At 40.7% G+C, this 23,190-nt stretch overlaps 1 protein-coding gene across 1 annotated transcript; it reads left to right on the top strand.

Moving 5' to 3' along the window:
- The first annotated feature begins 182 nt into the window (after nucleotides 1-182).
- Nucleotides 183-22,982, top strand: ric8a (RIC8 guanine nucleotide exchange factor A). The gene is made up of 14 exons (XM_072386540.1): nucleotides 183-429; nucleotides 3,590-3,637; nucleotides 7,505-7,718; nucleotides 10,184-10,338; nucleotides 10,433-10,513; nucleotides 11,203-11,302; nucleotides 12,238-12,425; nucleotides 14,708-14,802; nucleotides 14,915-15,065; nucleotides 16,448-16,543; nucleotides 16,627-16,771; nucleotides 17,719-17,863; nucleotides 18,882-19,001; nucleotides 21,745-22,982. Exons 1-14 carry the CDS (start codon nucleotides 334-336, stop codon nucleotides 21,884-21,886), a joined length of 1,776 nt encoding a protein of 591 aa, XP_072242641.1. The 5' UTR covers nucleotides 183-333; the 3' UTR covers nucleotides 21,887-22,982.
- The last annotated feature ends 208 nt before the right edge of the window (nucleotides 22,983-23,190 follow it).

Raw genomic sequence — 23,190 nt, forward strand, 5'->3', positions numbered from 1 at the left:
CGGATACTTATGTAAATTCGATTTATGAGACTTTATAAATAATTTACGATTCGTTAGAATAGATGTGGAAAAAATAACCAGATGCATTTCTTAAGAGTAGTCTAAAATATCAAAAAATAGAATACGTATTTCCCGGGGACATTAAACGCAGCACTCGGCTTGTGCAAATCCTCCCTAATCGCTTCTCGTCTCTGAGGGATGCAGAGATCATGCAGTCATAGGTGGGTGGTGATAGCTCATAGCCCGTATTTATCCTGCAGCCTGGGTACAAGCACACTCGCACACAGCATCTTGTTGTGACGCTGATTCCAGCACAAAGCAGCAGCTGTCTCAATGACCATGGAAATGGATTTACGTGTTATCATAGAGCAAATGGAGACGGGAGAGCAGGAGACTGCACTGACGGCGCTGCAAAGCTTCAACAAAGAGGTAAATGTGAGCATACCTGGCAGTGCTGGACTTCCTCATGAAGCATCTTCATGAAACGACGTCTTGCTCATCTGGTGACAATGCTGTCATGTTTCTTTTCTGTTTCCCATCCAATAATTTTTTTTATACAACTTGGATTGATGTCTATTTTTGAATATTGAGAATAGTTGTACACATTATCTATAATACTATTATAACATACATGTTGGGAAAAATCTGTCAAGATAGTTACCATGTTGTCACTATGGTGACTGAGACGGTATATCATGGTGTATGCTGCTTGTACCTCTGACACAGCAGTGTTTTTGATTTGCTGGTGAAGTTTAATATGCTATTTCCTATCATTCAGCTCTGAACTTGTCTTAAGCAGAAATGCCTGCTCATGAGCTGTTTCAGTATGTTCAGCAACAGGTCTCTAACTGAATGTGAGCAGGTGAGCATCCACAGCTGGGTGATCTCTGTGGGTTTGTCACTAAGTATGACATATTTTCATTATTATCTAAGCCACTGTTCACATGGAAGCTAAGCAACAGGCACAGCAGCACAAGATTCAGTCACTGCTGTAATAAGGAGCATTAAAGAGCTCAACATGTAGACAGAAGGAAGGTCAGCTGCTGGAGGAGAGGTGGCCTTTAAGATCAGTCTGATACATCTGAAGGACACAGAGCTAAAGACTGTATAATAATCATACAAGTCCGGTGGTAGCCTAACAGGATATTGCTATTATTTGAACTCTTAAGTTCAAGTTAGTCACAAGACTGGGCTCATTTTCAACTATTTTTCTCAAAGTCTGTACATTTTTTAAAATGTATTCGTCTTAACAGTATAACTATTCACTTCTTAGCTATTTGTGGCTGAAATACAGTTTTCCGGTTTTGAGAAATAAGTGTCTGCTTATGGATTTTGAATGTGCCATTCTCACTACATAGGTGCTTTTTCCTATTTACCACACTTTTGGTGTAAAAACAAACTAAAGCTCTGATCACTCTTGAAATTGCTGTTTTCCTCTCAGGTCTGCTGTGCCTCACCATGCCAGCAGCAGAGGTTTCTCAGGTAGACAAATGTTGGTCCTCACCGACAGCAGTTGCACGTGGCTGACCCGACTGTTAGCATTACATCACTGCAGCAGTCATGTCATGATTGGCGTTAATGTGTCTGGCTGCGATGCTCCTGCAACCTTAAGCAGACATGTTCTTCCCTTGCATTGTGCAGATCTGTAAGACTGAGTTCATGCTGTGGTAATCCAGGATAACAGAAGTGGTCAAAAGGTTTGTCAACTCACTTGAGGAGTGAGCAGCTCTTACCTTCAAACTAAATTGTTATAGTTTTCTTTTGCAAGTCACTAAAGCATTCTGTTTCTCACTTGTTTCCTCAAGTGAACAAAGAAAAACATTATAGGTCAAAATGTCTTTAAAACTCCTTTCCATACAGAGACACACACGCGCACACTCACTCCTAAGGACAATTTTAGTGACACCAGTTAACCTAACATGCATGTTTTTGGACGGTGGGAGGAAGCCGGAGCACCCGGAGAGAACCCATGCATACACCGGGAGAACATGCAAACTCCACACAGAAAGGCCCCAGCCCAGACCCCAGTTGAACCTGGAACCCTCTCAGATGTCAGTCATTATCTTAAATGGACAAAATATGACAGAGCCACTGAATCCAGAGCCCCTTAATTTTTCCTACATAGAGTCTGCCAACCCCAGATGAGCCATTCTTCATGGTTCCTGCAGCCGAACACTCTGTGGGAGTTGATCTTAAAGGCAATAGGATTAGATTCTCTGATACACAAATAGTCACACAGCCTAGTCAAATCCCACTCCACTAAAGCGCTCTTAGGGATGAGGAGCTTAGTGTTAAAGAAGACTCTTCTATACAAGTTGAATAGTCTCAGTTATATACCTTCATCACGTTGAGTCTTCTCTGGTTTATTCATTACATTGTCTTATAAGCATGAATGCCTAAATGGTTTAGAAATATTTCTTAAGTATTACAAAATGATTTCAAAACCAAAGGGCACCGTAACGACAGTTAATAAATGGCAACTGAAGAGTGTGGATTTGAGCGATTAGGGGGGGTTGATGAACTTTACATAACAGAGTGCTATATGGTAGGATGCATGTGACATACATGAAGGTTTGATTTGAAGTCCTCACTGAACTTGGGGGCAAAGAGAGTGAGGCTTTGCATAAAAACAACCACAAAAATCTGTATAATTTTAAAATAAATTAGCATGACTGAGGACCGTGGCTGAGTCGGTACAGTGATCTGCCCACTGACTGCATGGTTGGCAGTTTGATGCCCTTCCACTCGACAGGTCTTTGGGCAAGACAGTGCAAGTGCAAACCATCCATTATTTTCCAATCAATACAGACAAGCACGAAAGAAAATAAGGAAGATGAGAGTGAAGTTTTGTTTATCCATCAAACCATTTTAAAAGCAGCACACTGCTTTTGTTAAAAAAAAAAACAGGTTCTTTTTAGATTTTTAAAAAGGTTTTACAGAAAAGTTTAAAACAATTCTCCAGGAGCATGTCTGCTCAAATAACTGTTTCTGTTTAAAGATCATCTTTAGTAGAAACATTACCCCCCCCCCCCAAAAAAAAAAGAGTTATATGTTGTTGTTATTTGTGTTATAAAACAGATTTTATACACAGACACACAAGGACAGCAAGCAAAGTGAAAATAAACAAAAAGTGATTCAAATGAATGTGGTGACTTATTCATTCATGAAAAATTAACTGGGATTAGGTCACAGGTTACTTTTTATTCACACAGGAGCAGTAACTTCCCACATGTGTGACCTGTCATCACACACAAAGCTGCCAAGATCAAAATACTGGAAGAAAAAAATACATGTATTTGCTCATCTTTGTAGGTTATACTTTGGGACTGTGCTTTCAATAAAATTTATCTAACCTGCTAATTTCTTCACACACGAACGAGTATGCAAAGTCTAATACCCTTTATTACGATTGAAAGTCATTGTAAGGTGCTACCATTTTTAAACATTTCATGTTTTCGTGATATTGCACAAGAATGTGCTCAGTTTGTTCTTCTTCCTTCCTGCCATCTGCCCCGTCTCTCCTGTTTTCTGCTTCCTTCATCTTTGGATCATCTTCCTTCGTGGCTTGTGGTCTCCTTCTTTCCCTCAGATGAGCCAGTGCTTCACATTCAGGAGGGGAGAAGAGCATGACAGAGAGGTACTCTTCACATTTCCAGCTAATCACTCTGAGTTCTGAACATTTATTTTCAATGAAATAGCCGTCTAACCTGAAAATAGTTTTCTTGTTGTTGGTCAGGACTTATTTAGTAACAATAAATGAAGACTTGGATCTCAGATATGCACTTTTTGCAACAATACTTTTTCTAAAGATGCCACATTCTGAGGCTCATACTTTGTTCACATAGAGATATCATAGAAACAAAATGTCCATTCTTTGAGTCTCCTTTGTAGCTCATTTACACTAACAAAGATCAACTGCCAGAACAAGAACAGTACAGAAAATGAACACTAGCTTTGTGTCTCACCTGTATCATCTGTCTCTCTATGTTTGCTTACCCGGTCCTTTAGGATGAAAAGCTACAAAAGGTATGAGTAGCAACAGTATTTGAGACTTAGAAAAACTGCCTAAGATTGACAAAAATTTTGGCTGAGTTCTGACAAACTGGGAATTAAAAGTTGAGGAAGTTCTGATGAGGTGATTTATTACAGAATGATACAAAGGAAATGAAGATGTAAGTACAACCAATGTTAAAGTAGCTGCTTTTTGTTACGGTCCCTGTGTGTAAACTCGCACCAGCTTACTGCTGCTGTTTTACTTTGAAATGCCTTTTATAGACCAAAGTGTTCATCCATCCAAGTGCTATATCCGCTTCATCCTTTTAAGGGTTGCAGGAACTGGAGCTTTTCTCAGCTACTGCTTAGGTCAATGCTGCTCAAGAGATTGTTGGCTACTTGAAAAGTTTGACACCTTCCACTGCATGTAGGTCTTTGAATCACTCTTAGTCTGACCCCTCCCCTGAGACCAATTTGCCATGGGAGACCGGCAGACAACACCAGTCTCAGGATCATGGGGATTCTCAAACCCCTCCACCACATAAATTTGGGTGGTCATGGGTAGACACAACCCACCTATCTTTATCGAGAGGTCCACTCTAGAACTGAAATTTCCATTTTTTTCTTTGTGGTGCATCCACTGTCTCCTTAAATTACAAGTTTGGGTTATTTGCAAGTCAGTGAACAGATTTATTATTTTTATTATCATTTTCATTAATTTGTGTGACTCAGTTACTCAGTCTGAACATTGTCAAAGTGTTAACTAGTTGCATTGTCCGTTGTGACAAAATCAAGTTTATTTCTTAGAATATACAATACTTAATGGCAGCTTTACTACAGCAGTTCTTTTGATTTGATACCATTTTTATGTCAATAAAGTAGGTATGAAGTATTCTGAAGGTGAAACAGCTTAGAAATCAATTGGACAGAAACAACTGAACGAAAGTTAAAGGAATAATGTTAATGGTGCTTTTACAATGTTTGCTTATATTTTCATGCTGTTGCCAGTTTCAGTCCGCTTCACAATTTTGGTCCATCTTTAGCTCACTTTGGCGCTAAATACTGTAAAGTACTACTGGCAAAAGGGAAGTCTTTTGGGGGGTGTGAGCTGGTGACGATGTGAGATTAGCAGCAACATACACTCAGTCAATGAAACTACACTTTTACTATTAGTACTATTGATCACTTGCATATTGGCATACTTACATATTGGTATATATGCTGGTCTTATACAGAGCTATTTAATTTGAATTAGATGTATGCAGCAGTTTTTTTGTTTTCCACCCGTGGTATAGTAGCAGGACCTTTGATAGGACTAACATCCCAAACTCTTGGCAGCTGTGGTCTGTGTAAATGGTGTACTTGGGTCAGGGTGTCCTGAGTTATAGCTGACGTCAGAGCTTGTTTGAGTCTTAAAGAGGATGTCTGTCCATCAGGAGTAGAGTTAGTCAGTTTCAGTCACAGATCCACTGTTCACAAGCATGTTATTCACAGCTAAACATTGTACATACTGTTCACAGTGTTTAGTTTAGCTAATCTCATGACTAACAAGGGTTACTTATTTTGCAAAAATTACTGGGGTAAGGGTTTTGTCTGCCCCAAAGTTTTCGCCTCAAAACCAACATGGCAGGCTGAAATTGCTGCTAGGTACACTTGCTGATGGTAGAAAAAGTTTTTCCTTTGCCCATCAGATCATGGAGGAAAGCTAATATCACAACCACAAAGCACTGAAATGGTATCGCTTTCAACTCGGAGCTCAAAAATGGACCAATTGCACTCGTATAGAGGCCTTGTAGAAGGTGCCGTCGCATTCTGGATTGTCTCAATGACATTCTGAGGCAGTCCTACAGATTTTAGATTGAACCACTCACATTCCAAGCCCATAGAGCCAACCTTTCTGTATGGGGGGTGAAAAATTTCTCCCTGTGCCTGAGACAACAGATCCCTCCGTGGTGGCAGAGGCAAGAGCTCTGCCCAATGAAGCTGAGTTATCTCTGCTAACCTGTGTATAGCAGTGGGGTGCAATGAGAATCATTGACAGGCTCTCTGCTCGCACCCTGGCTAGCGTTAGTGAAATGAGAGCTATGACTGGGAATGCATACAGTAGAACACGAGGCCACTGGTGGGTGAGTGTGTCCACTCCCAGAGGTGCATTCTAATCGTGTAGGGAGACAAACAGGGGACACTGGGGGTTCTCCTGAGATGCAAAAAGAGCCACAGATGATTGAATGTAACGTAGCCAGGTCAGCCTGGCCATTGCTGGATGGAGTTTCCACTCCGCAACAAAGGATTTCCCCTGGAGAGAAGTTGTGCACCATAATTCAGAACCCCTGGTACATGGGTGGCCCTCAGGGACAGAAAATGTGTGCTGCCCCAAACAATCAGTTTATAGGCTAGTATGTGCAGCTAAAGAGATCTCAGACCCCCTACTTGTTGATATCAGCCACTACAGTGGTGTTGTCTGCCCTGATTAACACATGGGTGTCCCCTCAAAAGAGCGAGGAACTGTTTCAGTGGCAATTTATGTGGGAAGAGTGCACATGAGGGCATTCCTCACACCTCTTTTGCATGGTGGTGACAGCAGCACCAAACGGCCCCTTGGGAATTGTGCTCTCTCCTGTAGAACCATCATCCCCATGGTCCTGCCCAATGCCTGGATTGCCACTTAATGTAGGTAAACGCAGTGATTGGTGATGATGCACAATGTAGAATCAGGTGCGGCGGTCATGTCTTCATCCAGTTCGGCTTGATACGCCATCAGAAGGGAATAGGCATGAAGGCGCGAACTGACAACACAGCCGCCTTGTAGGATTTCTCCGTCAGGCTGGATTAAAAGCGATCTGCTCTTGAAAGGAGCGCGGATCCACCTGTTGATATGGAGGCCTTCGGGGATGTAGGTGCGCCCCACCGCTGGCTTGACTGGGTGCATCTGGCAGAGGCCGCAATTTTCCATTCCCTCGCAGTCGAGGACAGAGCTACCCGTTTCTACCTGTAGGGTTTGTTACCCCAGGACACTGCAAGCTCTTCCAGCAGCTCTGGGAAAAATGTCAGGAGCTGTTTCCCCATTTGTTTTGGTTTAGGTAGCTTCATCCCATCATAACATATTGTTTTCCTAAACACCTTTCCTTGAAAATGTTTGAGGTTAAAAAAAAAAAGAAAGAAAAAGAGGAATTTATAAAAAAACACTTTATTTTCACTGAGGTGTGGCGTGAGCTTGCAGTAGTGAAACTACAGCTGTTCAAAAAAAATTAGACTCACAGTTCAGTCTGCTGTCCAGATAAACTCCAAAGCATCTATAGTCCTCAACCACCTCCGCCTCTTCTCCCAGGAATAAAATAATGTTTGGGCTTATTCCTGGTCCACAATCATCTCTTTTGTTTTGTTTTTGTCCAAAAGAAGGTGATTGTTCCCTCACCATGTCACAGAGGCATTGACCAGTTATCAAATAGTCATTGCTAATCTTTGCATCAGACATATCGGTGTAACTTTACTTATTTGTTGTGTTGCACAGCACCTGGGGGAATTGGTTCTTGGTTTCCTGAAAAGGGAGTTGCAACCTTCCTGTCTGCTAGCCTGTTTGGAAACTGCACGAATCTTGTCCAGAGACAAAAATTCTTTGGATCCATTCATCAGATGCTCATCTATGTCTACTCTTGCCCGCCATGCTGGTATTGCCACGACCTGTGCTACCTCACCAGCCCAGAGTCAGCCAGTGGAGGGCCAAGGTAATTATTGTGATTATTTGATGGTTCTCCATGGTTTTACCATATTCAAAGGTATCCTGCTGCTCCTGCCCAACACATTCTCACTCTCAACTGATGCTTGGTCAGGAGCCTTGGGCATTTTAACTAATATGTTAGTTTATATATGTGTGTATGTGTAAAGAAGCGGGGTGGTTGTTGGTTGGTTTACCTCGCAATATCCACCAATGGGTTACAAACCACCCCTTTTTATGATTGCAGTTCTTTACTACTATGATGGTGAGCAGTAGTTGATGAGCCAAACCCAGATGCACAATTAAAAGACATTCATTAAAATAGAGTGGGAGCCCTCTTTAAAAGCAAAATTAAAAGCTTTACTAAAAGTTCATGGTCCACGAATCCACGACCATGTTTCAGCTTTCTCTCCAGTTCACGCTACGCCTTCTGCCACGCCAGTTAGCCACCGTGAGCCGTCGTCCACGCACCATTCCTCGTGCTGTTTCCCCTCATCTAGCCTCCGGTGCGGACCTAAAAATACAGGAGATGGCCGACAGACTACTATGCGGACAGGAGGGTCACTCTCTTTCGCTCTCTGAGTGGGTCCGAGCCTACAGCTAACAGTGCATGTACATCAGGGACTCACAGCTTTTGGGCAGAAGCTCCTACTTCTGCTCCTCTGCGTCCCAACAGCTTCCAATACACTGCTCTGGCGTCTCTGGTCAGCCCCCGAGTCCCTCCTGCCGCCGCTGCCTCTCACTGGTCCACGTCCATTCCGACCAAAAGCTTCTACTCTCTGTCTCTTCCTTCTTGTCCACATCCAGCTACCTGGCCTCATTGACAGCCAATCTATGGGCCTGGTCCATCACCTGATTGGCTGGCGCAGCGGTCAGCCAACAGGTGTATCCACTACTTGCAATTACTGTTTAAACATTATACATGCAATAACTCAAAGAAACTATATCATAATAAACACACAATTGTAACAAAAAATCCAAAATATAGATAAACATGCAGCTTAAACCAAATAGAACACATGGCACACAACAGAAAAGATAAAACAAGTAGTGTATAACACTCAACATGACATGTGTATATACAATATATATAAATGTATATCATTACATTGCTCCTCTATCCACTTTGAACTAATCATTACCTACTCTATATGTGAGCTACAGTCACTATTTGAAAACCTTGCACCATCCAGCTTGTCATCTCCCGCTGTAACTTTAACCAGTGTGCAAAGAATACAGAAGGGCAAGGTATTTTTGTAGTACACAGCCAAACAGACATGGCCCCAAAGTAAAGTGCAACAATGCTGTCAGTTGTCTTGGCAACCAAAAACGTGGGCTAGCTCTCAGTGATTTATTAGTAAATATTAACAGCTAGCTACAGAGCCTAGCTTTACCAATTTTACCCAACAGTTTGCAAATTTCTTGAAATAAATTTGGCAACAGCTTTGTGACATTCTTCGGTTCTTTTGTTTTCACTCTCTCTCTGTCTCACACGACACACTGAAGTTTGAACCATTTAGCACCATTAATATTTTGGTTTTGATTTATTTTTTGCTTCACTTTATTCTTTTTGGTCTTTTGATGCAAAGGAAAACTACATGTTTACGTTTAGGAAAACATGGTTTTGATTGCACCCCATGACAGCATTAACCACATGTTTCAAGACAGTCTTCTCCCATCTGAAACAAACTTGCAGTTTTCTTGGTGCCATGGCAGCGATGCCCCCGGTCAAAAAGATTTGGCTCAGTCTGGTCTCTCTCCAAATCCACCACATACCATGGTTAGCTTTGCCACAGGATACGCCCATAGCATAATTTGGGAATATTTTGGTGTGTTTGATAGACCTCATAGAGTTCTTCCAGTATTTGAAACAAAGGCCAAAAGATCACGGAGAACCAAATGTTCTCTGCTGTTATCGTCACTCTTAAACCATTACCTTGGAGGAGAAAATGGAAGAGAGGGCTTTCGCAGAAGGGAGATGTGTGCCTTCCCACATGTGGTTAATATAGTACAAGGGTGCATTTTAAACTAAATATTGATGTGTACTTAATCAAATATTACCTGAAAACAGAACATATAGGAATAAAGTGTAGCCCCACAAGCTGTGTTCTTTATTCCCCCATCCCACTCCAAATTTGGTCTTCATGAGTCCTCAACCTGCAACATAGATCACTGCCCTGAGTTAAAATGGGACACATTTATTCCTGCCGTAATAAAGCTTATCATCATTACTTTTCTGACATCAAGGAGAGAAACAGTAAAACAATAATATCAGAATTATCCTTTTGACTGTTTTGTATTTTCTCTGCAGTTTGTAGCCATATCAAGCAAAGCAGGATTTCTGGCGCTTAGTATGACAATCAAATAACTCAGCTTTTTCCCTCCATTTTTCATATGAACATCTCATCCTAAAATCAGTCAAAATATTTGAATGTGCACCTTCCTACTTGAATGATCTGTTTTTTCTATTCCAAGTGGAAGTTGAAGAGGGAGATGGGGAAGAGGCAGCAGAAATATCTGGTGCAGTGGTGAGGGAATCCTCCCTCCCTTCAGAGAACCCGGATCAGGAAGTGATTGTTGAGGCTCTCAAGTCCATCTGTAACATCCTGCTTCACAATGAGACAGGGCAGGTTAGTATGCTGTACCATGAATTCCTCAGATTATGGAACTGCATTTGAATTGTGCTCATCTATAACATTTGACTGGTGGTTGGCTGGATGACAGGTGGTTGCAGCAGAACTGCAGTTGATTAAGGGTGTGGCAGAGAGACTGAAGCAATGTCGTGTTCCCACTTGGAACCATGAGGTATGTACCCATCAGACACACGTTATAATGTTACTGTTGATTTTGCAAAACATGTTACCATTTAAATGGAAAAGGAGAGGTAAGTCATGGTGTGTTGCTCTCCTGTTTTTACTCATCACTCTAGTTGGTTTGGTCTCATATTCCAGTTAGTTAATTAATGAAGGAAGCCTGTACCTGACGTTGTGGTGTCTTTTGAAATATAGGACTTCATTTTTGAAAGACTAGATGGTTGCAGATGAGTTCATTGAGTTTAAGTACAAATACTCAAGATATGCTTTAGAACTTTGTATCGAGGGGCTTAATCTTATTTTATTTTTGGAATTTAACTAAGTCAGCCAAGAGCCTTGAGATTACTTTTGTTATGGTGGATTGAACTGAACAATTAAAATACATGAATGTTGATTCAACAGTGCAGCTTGAGAAAACTTTGCCTAAAATATATTGGATGTTTCTGTTTATGACTTACTGTCATATCAGAAATACCTTATCAAAGAACCGCTGTCAGCACAGACTGATGGAATATCTTGAGATACCTTTGCAGTGTTTGATCCACTATGCAACATATACATTTCAAATAGAGCCATATCATACTTTATATTATCTATTTTTTTCTTCAGTTTAATATTTAATTCCACTCTGAGGGGAAAAAAGTGTGCAGTGAATAGTTTTCCGTGTGCCTGTCTTTCCAGGTCCGTTTCTTTGATTTGCGCCTGTCCTTCCTGCTGACTGCCCTAAGAGTGGATGTAAGGGCACAGCTGGCTCAGGAGCTTCATGGCATCAGCCTCCTTGGTAACTTATTTCATGTGGAACCAGTTTAAGTTCTGACATGAATAACCAGTGTTAGTTGTCTAGGTTGTGAGTGTTCAAGATAAATTTGGAAACAAGCCTTTTTCATCATGACGGGATTTGTTGCTCTCTTTCTCGGATTTTTTTTTTCCACCATTGCCCTCCAGCAGCTACAGAGTCAGGTTCCATGAGTAGTACTTCAACACCCTTTTGGAAATACTATTGGATCAAGTTCTTGGTTCACACAATGTGAGGCATTATTTCATTAAAGGGGTAATATCCACTATCTTAGTGCAGCAAACAGCTTTCTGTTATGTGAAGAAACAACTAGTGGATGCAACCTGCCTCTCTATGAGCCTTATATATTCCTCTCATGTTATAAAGTTTGAGGACTGTTCATGCATGTTCATTCACATATTGCATACATACGACGTACAGCACACAGTGTCATTCTAGTTTTTCCTCCATTGAATAAACCCCATTCTTCAGGTACAAATATTCCCACAAAGAGGGTTAAGATTAGACTCTACATTAATAAATTTAATCTGAAGTAGAGATTATTGACACTTTTAATAGGCTGAACTTCAGGTCTTAAGATCAGTTTTAGCTGTATTATTTTTTGTCTGACTTGCTGCTGCTCACAGATCATACACATTAGTTTCCAAAAGTCATGTATTAGCCCTTTTAAACAATTCATCCAAAGTGTTCAATCTGTGGGAAGTTCCAGTTTAATGAAGTTCCTGTGGAGGCAAAGCAGCACACCTTCCATGTCACCAAGGCCTGAAACCACTAAAATGGCCCTAAGATGACCACTAACCACCCTTAACAAACCTACAAAATGAAACAAATAATCAAACATAACTGGAAAAGCATGTCAAAGAAGGATTTTGTTAAGTTAAAGAGCAGAGGTTGATTACTTTCTCCTGTGTATGTTCTAGGCAACCATTTGGAGGCCACGCTGGGTCTATGTTGGCCTGATACACTGGAGACTGCAAGGGCAGGGTTTGAAGGCATCCCACCTGAAGAAGTGCCCCCTCTGAGCAGGCAGCAGACAGAGTTAGCCATGGAAATTCTGAAAATCCTCTTCAATATCACTTTTGACACAAGCAAACGCAAAATTGATGAGGTAATGAAGAAAAAGACAAGTTTTTAGTGGAGTTTCACTTTGTTGTGGTAAATAAATCCTGTTAACGCATGGTAACATCTGGCTTTTGAGTGCACTGTGAATGTGTTTAATTGGCATTCTGTCTCGTGTCAAATAACAATGCAAAAATCTCTGTTTATCAACTCAGGCTGGGCTCAACATCACTAGCAATACAGCACATGGGTGTACATGCTAATTTTCTAAAATTATGCTCCGTTTTTTACAGAAACATACTTTTACTGACTGTAACCTTGCACATGAATGCTCTGAAAATGTAAAAGATGAGTTTGATGCATTTTTCCTGACTGTAAAACAGCGGGCAGCTCACTCTCAATTCTGATATGTTACAGATAACACATTATTTGGAGAGAAAAAAGTGAATAAATACACTACGTAGTAAGCCACGGCCTCTCTGTGATATTTGCTGGAAAATGTGCTTGTTCCAGTGCACATAGCATTTTACAGTTTTTGAATCCAAACACAGAGAAAGCATGTTTGTTAGTAAAAATTAAATAATCTCTGTCACTCTTTCAATTTTAGCATCACATATTTTTAATTTCATATCCTTTTCAATTTCTTTTTGATTTCCAAAGACCATGAATTTTTATATTAAGTTTTTATATATGACGTTTTTATGTATTTATATTGAGTGATGATCACTCGCAGAACGAGCCACAGATCGTTCGGTAGATCTGGGTCCAGGTAAACTTGGTTTACTTGGACCCAGATCCACAGACTTTGGTTGTGGTAGTTACTGTTAGTTAGTAGTTACTGTTACTGAGAATAAACTTTTTTCTGAAATAGTTTAATTGGCTAGCTTTAGCAGATGTACCACAATATTCTGCATATCAAAAAGTTTAATTCCGCTGACTTTGGGAATCCCTTTACCTTGACTCATTTTCATTGCAATTTATCCAATTAATTTTAAGACATAACATCAAACAAAAAGTGTCAGCTTTTATGGGAGCTGATTGCATGTGGTAAAGACATACACTTTAATGCCAAAAGTATTCACTCACCAATCCAAATAATTAAATTCAGGTGTTCCAGTCACTTCCATGGCCGCAGGTGTATAAATTCAAGCACCTCAGCATGCAGACTGCTTCTACACACATCTGTGAAAGAATGGGTCGCTCTCAGGAGCTCAGTGAGTTCCAGTGTGGTACCATGATAGGATGCCACCTGTGCAACAAGTCCAGTCGTGAAATTTCGTCACTTCTAAATATTCCACAGTCAGCTGTCAGTGGTATTATAACAAAGTGGAAGCGATTGGGAACGACAGCAACTCAGCCACGTGGTCAGAGTGGGGTCAGGGGATGCTGAGGCGCAGAGTGCGCAGAGGTCACCAACTTTCTGCAGAGTCAGTCGCTACAGACCTCCAAACTTCATGAGGCCTTCAGATTAGCTCAACAACAGTGTGTAGAGAGCTTCATGGAATGGGTTTCCATGGTAACTGCATCCAAGCCATACATCACCAGGTGCAATGCAAAGCGTCAGATGGTGTAAAGCACGCCACCACTGGACTCTAGAGCAGTGGAGACGCATTCTCTGGGGTGAGGAATCACGCTTCTCCATCTGGCAATCTGATGGAGGAGTCTGGGTTAACTTGTCTGACTGCATTGTGCCAAGTGTAAAGTTTGGTGGAGGGGGGATTATGGTGTGGGGTTATTCTTCAGGAGCTGGGCTTGGCCCCTTAGTTCCAGTGAAAGGAACTCTGAATGCTTCAGCATACCAAAAGATTTTGGACCACTTCATGCTCCCAATTTTGTGGAAACAGTTTGGGGACGGCCCCTTCCTGTTCCAACATGACTGCACACCAGTGCACAAAGCAAGGTCCATAAAGACATGGATGAGCCAGTTTGGTGTGGAAGAACTTGACTGGCCTGCACAGAGTCCTGACCTCAACCTGATAGAACACCTTTGGCATGAGTTAGAGCAGAGACTGTGAGCCAGGCCTTCTGTCCATCATCAGTGTCTGACCTCACAAATTTGCTTCTGGAAGAATGGTCAAAGATTCCCACAAACACACTCCTAAACCTTGTGGAAAGCTTGTCCAGAGGAATTGAAGCTGTTATAGCTGCAAAAGGTGGGCCGGCGTCATATTAAACCCTATTGATGAAGAATGGGATGTCACTGAAGTTCATATGCGTTTAAAAGCAGATGAGCGAATACTTTTGGCAATATAGTGTATCATATTGAGGGCTCTTGTATGAACAAGTTGTGTGCGCGTGTGTGTGTGCGTGTGTGTGTGTGTGTGTGTGAAGGAGGAGGCAGCAGAGTACAGACATTTGGGAGCCATACTGAGACACTGTTTAATGAGCCACGCAGATGGAGAGGAGCGGACCGAGGAGTTTCACAGGTTGGATAATGCTTTCTTTTCTGTCCATCAGCCACTTTGATTTATAAAGTTAATATGTTCATATGTTTTCCTGCGGCGCCACACCCTAATGGCTTTCTTCTTTTTTTCTCAGTCACACTGTGAATTTGCTTGGTAATCTCCCTCTGCCCTGTTTGGATGTACTGTTGATGCCCAAGGTGCAACAAGGCTCCATTGAGTACATGGGGGTCAACATGGATGCTGTCAACATGCTGTTACAATTCACGGAGAAGAGACTTGACCGAGTAAGATAAGTCTGTTTGTTTGTGGACTCTTACTGTTATCTATCCCTTAGTTATTTTATTCTGCAGGCAGTTTCAGGGGACAGGAGCCTGTCCTACCTGTCATAGACACTGACAGCTATACATGCCACCATACATGCCATCATACATGTCTGTTAACTGTGGGAGGACACCAGAGAATGTGAAGAAAATCTACACTGGCATATGGAGAACATGCAAACTCCACAAACATATATTGCCTAACATAACATGTATTGCCAAACTTCAGTTTACATTTTCTTGATCTACTTCAAACATCTAATAAAATAGACTGCCAGCACAGTGAATTTTACTTGATAAGATGTCAGAAAATAAGTTAGGCTGTTCCACTGTCATCAAGCGCATGAAATAATTAGATAAGACCATAAATTTCATATTTGCTTAAAACTTTCTTTAGTTCTTCAGAAAAACAAGTTCTTTAAAAACTCTATATAAGCCGCATATAATAAAAACAAGACAAATAAGATTTATTAAGCTTAATAAAATAGTTCATTAAACCATTTTGTAAATGCAGCAATAGTTCACAACTATGCTCCTCTTTAGCACCATAATAAGAAAAACCCTTGTCTGGCTAAAACATACACATGATGTATTTTCTCTTAGGTAAATAGAAAGCACAGGCAAACTACTGTGTCCTCTCTGAGCACAGTTTCTGTCACTAGGTGGAGCTGTATATTAACTGATCAACTGGATTACATCTGGTTGCTAAAAGATTTTCAATGAAACAAACTGTTTAATTGATTAAATTATTGTTGTTTTGAAAGAATTAACCTTTAAACCATATTTGTGTCGATAACTATTCTTTATTGGAACTCTCATTTGCACAGTTTTATTCATACGTTCAAAGTGTAATAAAAACAGTACATTACTGAGCTCAGTGAACACAGTGACACTGACAAACCTAAATCTATTAAACAAGACAAGAAAACATGGACACAAACTCCAAGCATTACATTTGTGGGTTCATCATAAACTGCTGTCACTGAGAGTTTTAGTTTAATTCAATTTAATTCAGTTCAGTTAAATTTTATTAATTAAGCACCAGATCAAAATAAACAAATGTCATCTCAAGTGACCTGAAAGGTTCAGGTATGCTGCATGCTCGGTGACAGCTGTGTTAACAGTACAGTGCTACCAATGTCAAAGTGCAGTATCTTCAACGGCAGCCTTGTTTTATTTTCTAATCCTTCTCCTGTCTTATGGGCCTTCCGTAAGTAGTCTCAAACATGAAAAATTAGTTATTCTGGCATTAAACAAGTGACATGACATGGGTGAAACTGATGAAACAGCCTTATTTAATATGGCGGTGTTCCTGACAGATAAAAGTTTGCTTGTCTGTCTCCCAGGGACATAAGCTGAAAGAGACTCTCCTTCCATCATTAAACTTGCTGACTGAGAGTGCAAGAATCCATCGAGAGACCAGGAAGTTCCTCAGATCAAAAGTCAGTAGTGTGCTGAGGGAAATGCATGATTCATGAGCACGGTTTGATGGTTTGAGTTTTTCACGTATTTGTGCTTTGTTAAGGTGCTGCCCCCCCTCCGCGATGTGATAAACAGGCCGGAGGTGGGCAATGCACTGAGGAACAAAATTGTCCGTCTTATGACAGATATTGACACTGACGTCAAGAACTGTGCTGCTGAATTCCTCTTTGTTCTCTGCAAAGAAAGTGGTGAGAGAAAAATCTGTTTCTTTGTTTAGACTGATTCTTATTTCACATTCAAATCGTTAGCTAAGTTTGAACAAGCAGGGCGGCTTCAATCTCTTTTTAATGGCTTTAAAAACACTGACATAAAGTGGATTTACATGATGAGATTAACTCGATTATAGCTATATTTGGGTTATGCTCCTTATCTGAGGGTAATTATCCTTGGATATATGGCGGTGAATTAATCGAATCACTGGCACAAAGCATGTCATATCCCAGTACGATAGGTGGCGCTGTACCCATTTCAACTATCGCTAATAGAGCCACTTCCGGTTGACGTCTTCACCAACAACAACAACAAAACTAAGGCATTCGAGAAAGATGGCGAACGAAGAGAAAGATGAAGCTACGTCCCTCTACATTTGTGATGAGCTGGTTATGGTACAAACATGATGCACAAAAGTGCATTCTCCATCGCGTTGTTTGTTTCTTTCTGATGGCAGCGACGACAACAGTAATCTCGTCTCCTTCGACTTCCGGATGACGATCGCAGGCAACAATCTCGAGCATGCGCAGAACGCTCGATCCGATCCGCTGTCGTCTACATGCATGTTCAGGGGGCATTTGGATCGAGTTATCTCGGGGTCGTAATTCGATCGCAAGTAATCCGATCAGATTCTATTTCTTGTCAGATTAATGTGTCTACATGAACTGAATAACTCAGTCTTATTGTAATTTAGCCATTAATCCGATCCGATGGCACTCATGTAACCACACTGATAGAGAATAGCCAATTCCTGTCCAGGTGGATTTGTCATGGGTTAAGAAGTAAGATAAACGTTGCTCACTGATTTAAAACACGTGTTACTGTTAGAGGTCATCAAACCAAAGGTTTTGTTGATATAAGTGTTTAAATGTAATTAATTGTGTTAAAACACCGCAGTTTTAACAGTAATGTCCTTTCTGTCCAGTTTCAAGGTTCATTAAGTACACTGGATACGGTAATGCTGCAGGTCTGCTTGCTGCCAGGGGACTGCTCAGAGGAGGCAGAGACTCTGGGATCTACTCTGAAGATGAAGACTCTGAGACGGAGGAGTACAGAGAGGCAAAGGCCCAGTCAGTACCACCATGTCACCGTGTCTCTGAAACTCAGTCAGGGTTATTATGTAGCTGTCTCCCTTTAGGCCTTTTATTTCTGTTTTCTCAGACCCACAGTAAGCTAACATACACGGCCTGTTGGGTTACCTAATGAACTTGACACAGACATTAGTGCACAGTATTTGTAACTGTTCCTCAGGAATGAGGCCCTATTATAGGTCTTCTTTTAACACCAAGAAGCTTTTGTTGTATTCAGTAACAGTGAGCAAAGCACCCTGAGACTCTTCTTTGCTTCTTGTTTTGCAAATATTTTGTGTGTGGTGACTGTGCATCTTTTTCCTAAAAGTCATCCTTATCTGCACAATGATGTTGTCCTGTCCCATCGTAACAGCTTCAGTAGCTCTTACTTCTCTTGCTCCCTTGGACAAAATATCTGGAAGGACAGGTTCACAGGCCATAGAACACATGTAGACTCGTTGGCCAGGTTCCTGGTACCCCACCACTATTTTTGTAAGAATAAATAGGTTTTTCAGTATTATACACAAAATGGAGTCTTTATTTGTAAGGATCAACAATCTCCCTTTCAATTTCCAGTTTTCGAGCTTTCACAGGAAAGCTTTGCAGTTCTTCCTCTTTTACCTGAGCCAGTCGACATCCCCTAAATTTCAGAACATGCCTTTCCTCAAAGTTTTCCCACTTTAAGCTGCATTAGTTTATTTTTTTACACACAAACATCTTCAAACATTGTTTTCACATGTGTATCCTCAGATGAAGTTAATTAAGTTCTGTTGTTACACATGCATACATCTGTAACTATTACTATAAGTAGCTATTCTTCCACACTGGCTGAAAGGACTGAAAGCAGGCACTTCACTAGCGTCCATGACACTTAATTTTGAAGTTGAAGATTTAGATGAACTTTGATCATTGTTGTTGTGTATTCAATTGGATTTGTTTTACTCATATATTGCTTTATTTGAAAAAGGTTTACTTGAGAAGTTTTCTTTCAATGTCTCCATATAACTTGTGTATCCAGCATAAACCCGGTCACAGGAGTTGTAGAAGAGGAGCAGCCCAATCCCATGGAGGGAATGACTGAGGAACAAAAGGAGCGTGAAGCCATGAAGCTGGTCAACATGTTTGACAAACTTTCAAGGTCCCACAAATAGACACACACATGTGACTTGTGCTGCTCGCTATGTTGTCTTTTACAGCAGAACATCTTACACAGCTACATCCAAACATACCATTAAGTTTTCTGTACAGTGAATATGGTAAAAAGGTTTATTATGTGAATTTTCCCACTTATTCTGAACATTAGAAAGAATAGGTAACAAAGTATGACTATGAATCTGGGGACAGTTGCACAAAACACCTTAAATGTTCTCCTTATGTGTGACACTTAATCTCTCCTCAGCTGAGGGACTCACGTTAGGCTGTTGTACAGAATCTCTTAAAAGGTGTGAGGAAAACTGTTAAAAATTGTACTGTAAGAGTTCTACAGAATTCTACAGTTTCAATGGAGACTGTTTCCTTATACTACGAAGAACGATTATTGCTTTAACTCTTGTCATCTCACACAAGCAGCACTTGGATCATTTAAAAGAAACAATACTGTTGAAAAAAGCCAAGTGTGTATCAGTATTCTCTTGTTCAGACAGAACTCCACTATGGAGACTGAGGCTCAGTGACACTGAGGCTAACTGAGACTGAGGTAAACTGAGATTAACTGAGGCTAACTGAGACTGAGGCTAATTGAGACAGAGGCTAACTGAGGCTAATTGAGAAAGAGGCTAACTGAGGCTAACTGAGAAAGAGGCTAACTGAGGCTAACTGAGACTGAGGCTAATTGAGGCTAACTGACATTAACTGAGATTGAGGCTAACTGAGACTGAGGCTAACTGAGGCTAACTGAGACTGAGGCTAACTGAGACTGAGGCTAACTGAGACTGAGGCTTAATGAGACTGAGGCTAACTGAGCTTAACTGACAATGAGGCTAACCAAGACTGAGGTTAACTGAGATTAACTGACACTGAGGCTAATTGAGACTAACTGAGACAGAGGCTATCTGAGACTGAGACTGAGGGGTCCGGTCGAATAGCCACAACTTTCATAGCTACATTTGATTATTTCCATCCAGTTGTACTAACTGTGACTCATGTGGATAAATATGAGGACAGAGGGAGTTTTTTTTTTTTAGATCTTTATTTTCTTAATTATGAACCTTGATCATAAAGTAATATTTTATATTATCCCTAATGTGTTATATACAAGATAGCTTTTGTGTAACAACACAATAAGATTGCAATAGACGGAGAATCTAAAGCACTTTCTGTAGAATATTTATTGAACTTGCATAGTTTCAGTGTTGCAGACCCACTTCACAGCTGAGTGTCAGTGTGGTCAGATTTTCATTACCACATGACAGTCTTTTTCTACTGAAGAATTTCTCCAACCACCTTTCTTTAACCCCATAATGGTTTTCATCTAGGTCAAGGAGAGCTTTAGGAAAAGAAGATATGAGATTGATTTTTTGTTCTTTGCCAGACCACTGGTGTATGATGTGGCACACTGTTGATTCATGGTTATAAAATCACTTATTAGTCACTGAGTGGTAAGACCTGGCAGAATAAAACTGTAGAGAAATTAGTTAACTGTGAAGTGGCTGAAAGTGTATAGCTACAGAAAATTTTAAACTCGACAAACGCAAATTACACAAATCATAAATTGTGTGCTATTCAAATCTGTCCATCTATTTTTTTATATGCAATTCATCTGCTCAGAGTCAACACAGAGACCAACAACCATGCACACTCACACTCCAATCAAATTGCTAAATCAATTCAAGCACGTCCTGAAAGGAGGCATTCTGCCCTTTTTTCACAAGCTTGCACAAGTTCCTGAGGTCTTAAGGAAATGTCTGTGACGTGCTTTGGTCAAAATAACACAGGGACAGTACAGCCGATCTTTTTCATCCATTAACTTAGTTCTCCTTTCAAGCGGATCATTTTTGGGTGTTGAGTGACCTCCTCGACTCTCCTCCACCCCTCTCTTACTCAGGGTCATCTTCACATCTGTAGTACTTGACACTATTGGAGCTTGTCATTACAGTCTGGGCGATTTATGGTAAAATGAGACCTGAGAGTTCAGATCACACACCAAACTGACAGAAAAACGCTTGACTGACAATTTTGTTCTCAAATACTTACATTACATGGAAAGCTGGTAGGTGTCTGATTCCTTTTTAAGGCCCACTCAACAGCCTGCACTGTAAAAACAGCCGGAGAACAAAAAATTGCTGGATGGTCACTTGGTAATTCCCCTATGGCCGACATTTCACTGATGTATGATTTTTGTAATGGTTGTTCCCAGTGTTACGCTGGTGGTGGATTCATAGACAAAAATGAAATTGGAATTTTCAGTTTCAAACTGGTAAAAAAATTTAAAGAATGTGGATTAGAAGACAGATTTCCTTGTTGGTATGTTAAATGAAATATCATTAGGACATTATTTGGTCTTTTAATTCTTTAATTAAGGGAAATATGTAATTAATGATGATATGAGTTCTAATTTCCTTTTTTCCTCTTTTTAAACTTGAGTTGGTTTATGCAATAATGTAACTGATTGGAGTTCCTATAGAATCAAGTGTAGGTAAGGTAAGAACTTACCGAGTAGGATAAGAGTCGTGGGTATTTTGTGCCTTTGATTCCTTATTCATGAATCCTTAACTCTGAGTTTAAGTACAATCCTAAATTAAGGTATTTTGTGCAGCTGAGCCCTGAGATTTTAACTGGAACGACTTTTTTCAGTTATTAACACAACCACACTTTTCAGTATTTGGTGTTGCATTGTGACCTCAGTCTGTTCCCCCACATGCACATTAAACCTCTCCCTGCAGGACCAATGTAATCCAGCCCATGCAGCTTGGTATGGATGGGAAGATGAGAGAAATGACTCCGGAGGATCTGCATAAACTGGCCCACAATCCATTGCTCCAGTCAGAAGAGCCAGCTAATTCAGGCAGTGAGGATGAAGCCTAGTTACCATACAAGATGAGAAGACATATCCCAGAGGGAAACATACACCTGTCCCACTTTTTAAAACGTATTGTTGTTATCAAAATCTAAATTAGCAGAAATAAAAAAAAAAAACAGAACTATTGTTCAGTTTGAATAGGTTTGAGATGATTTGCAAATCATTGCATTGTTTGTCTTTACATGTGCGCAATGTTCCATCATCTTTTGGGGGTGGAGTTGTATGAACACAGCTTCTGTACAGCCCTTTAAATGATCCTCCTATGTAGAAGACTGGATACCCAGCCGTGTTTGCTTTTGTTTTTGACAAATCATTTATTGCTCTGATATCAGTTACACTTCCGATATTTAATTGTGTCAAAGTTCTCTTTGCAAGTGATTTTTTTCTTAACTCCTCAGTAACTCCTAATTGCACTGGATAAATGGTAAAGATAGGACCTGCTCTTCTTGGCCTCTCACTGTTTGTCTTCATTGGATGGATTGGTTAGATTGAGGCATGAGATTTAGGGCACTAATTTTAAATGGGTTTGAACTCTCTGAGGTCAAGCAGTTGATTACAATATTATGACAAATATGTCAGAGTAACTTCACTTGTTACTGTTTAGAACACAGGGTGTTCAACCTTTGCTGGACAGTGATGACTTCTACAGGCACCACATCATCACTGGCAGACAGTGGTGCTTGAGTTGGCTATTCTTTGCTCCAAACCGATATGAAACCTGAGGCTGAAACATAACAAGCAAGTAGTGTGTATAGTTCAGTTTCATTCATTTCAGGAGGCCTTCTGTACCAACATGTTAAGAGGAACTAAGTAACGAGTGGTCAAAGTGTGCTATGTCTTTTCAGACAGTTATCCTAGGATCTGAATAAGGGAAACTGAACTTCTTGGATCTGAACTTGGATCTTGAAGACGTTTCACCTCATCCAAAAGGCTTCTTCAGTTCTGAATCAGAAGGTGGGGAGTATCAGCTAATAAACAGAGGGTCATTACAGTCACATGCGTCACTGAAACCCCTGACCAATGTGCAAGTTGTTAGAATCATTATCACCTCGGAATTGTTTACCTGCCTGAAAGGGTCAGGTTTGGTCACAGGATCCAAGGTGTGAATTATTGTGAAACTGCCTGAGGAGCAGAGACAATGCTGCAATGTAGGTGCTGGGAAGGTGATACCCGATGCCACCTCCTCTGTTTAAAGATGGTTTTTCCACTTTAACATGGATGGTTTCCTTGACTCCTCTCTCAAGCCATCTGTCTTCTCTGTCCAGAATGAGGACATTACTGTTCTCAGAGTGTCCCTTTCCCTTCAGAT

Source organism: Leuresthes tenuis, unplaced genomic scaffold (assembly GCF_036924035.1).
Source record: "Leuresthes tenuis unplaced genomic scaffold, fLeuTen1.0.hap1 SCAF_5, whole genome shotgun sequence".
In the NCBI taxonomy this organism is placed as follows: domain Eukaryota; kingdom Metazoa; phylum Chordata; class Actinopteri; order Atheriniformes; family Atherinopsidae; genus Leuresthes; species Leuresthes tenuis.

Excerpts from the sequence above, each read along its gene's own strand:
- ric8a (XM_072386540.1), top strand. The coding sequence starts at position 334 with ATGACCATGGAAATGGATTTACGTGTTATCATAGAGCAAATGGAGACG. Across the intron at positions 7,719-10,183 it reads TCAGCCAGTGGAGGGCCAAG|TGGAAGTTGAAGAGGGAGAT; the intron begins GTAATTATTGTG and ends TTCTATTCCAAG. Across the intron at positions 12,426-14,707 it reads GCAAACGCAAAATTGATGAG|GAGGAGGCAGCAGAGTACAG; the intron begins GTAATGAAGAAA and ends GTGTGTGTGAAG.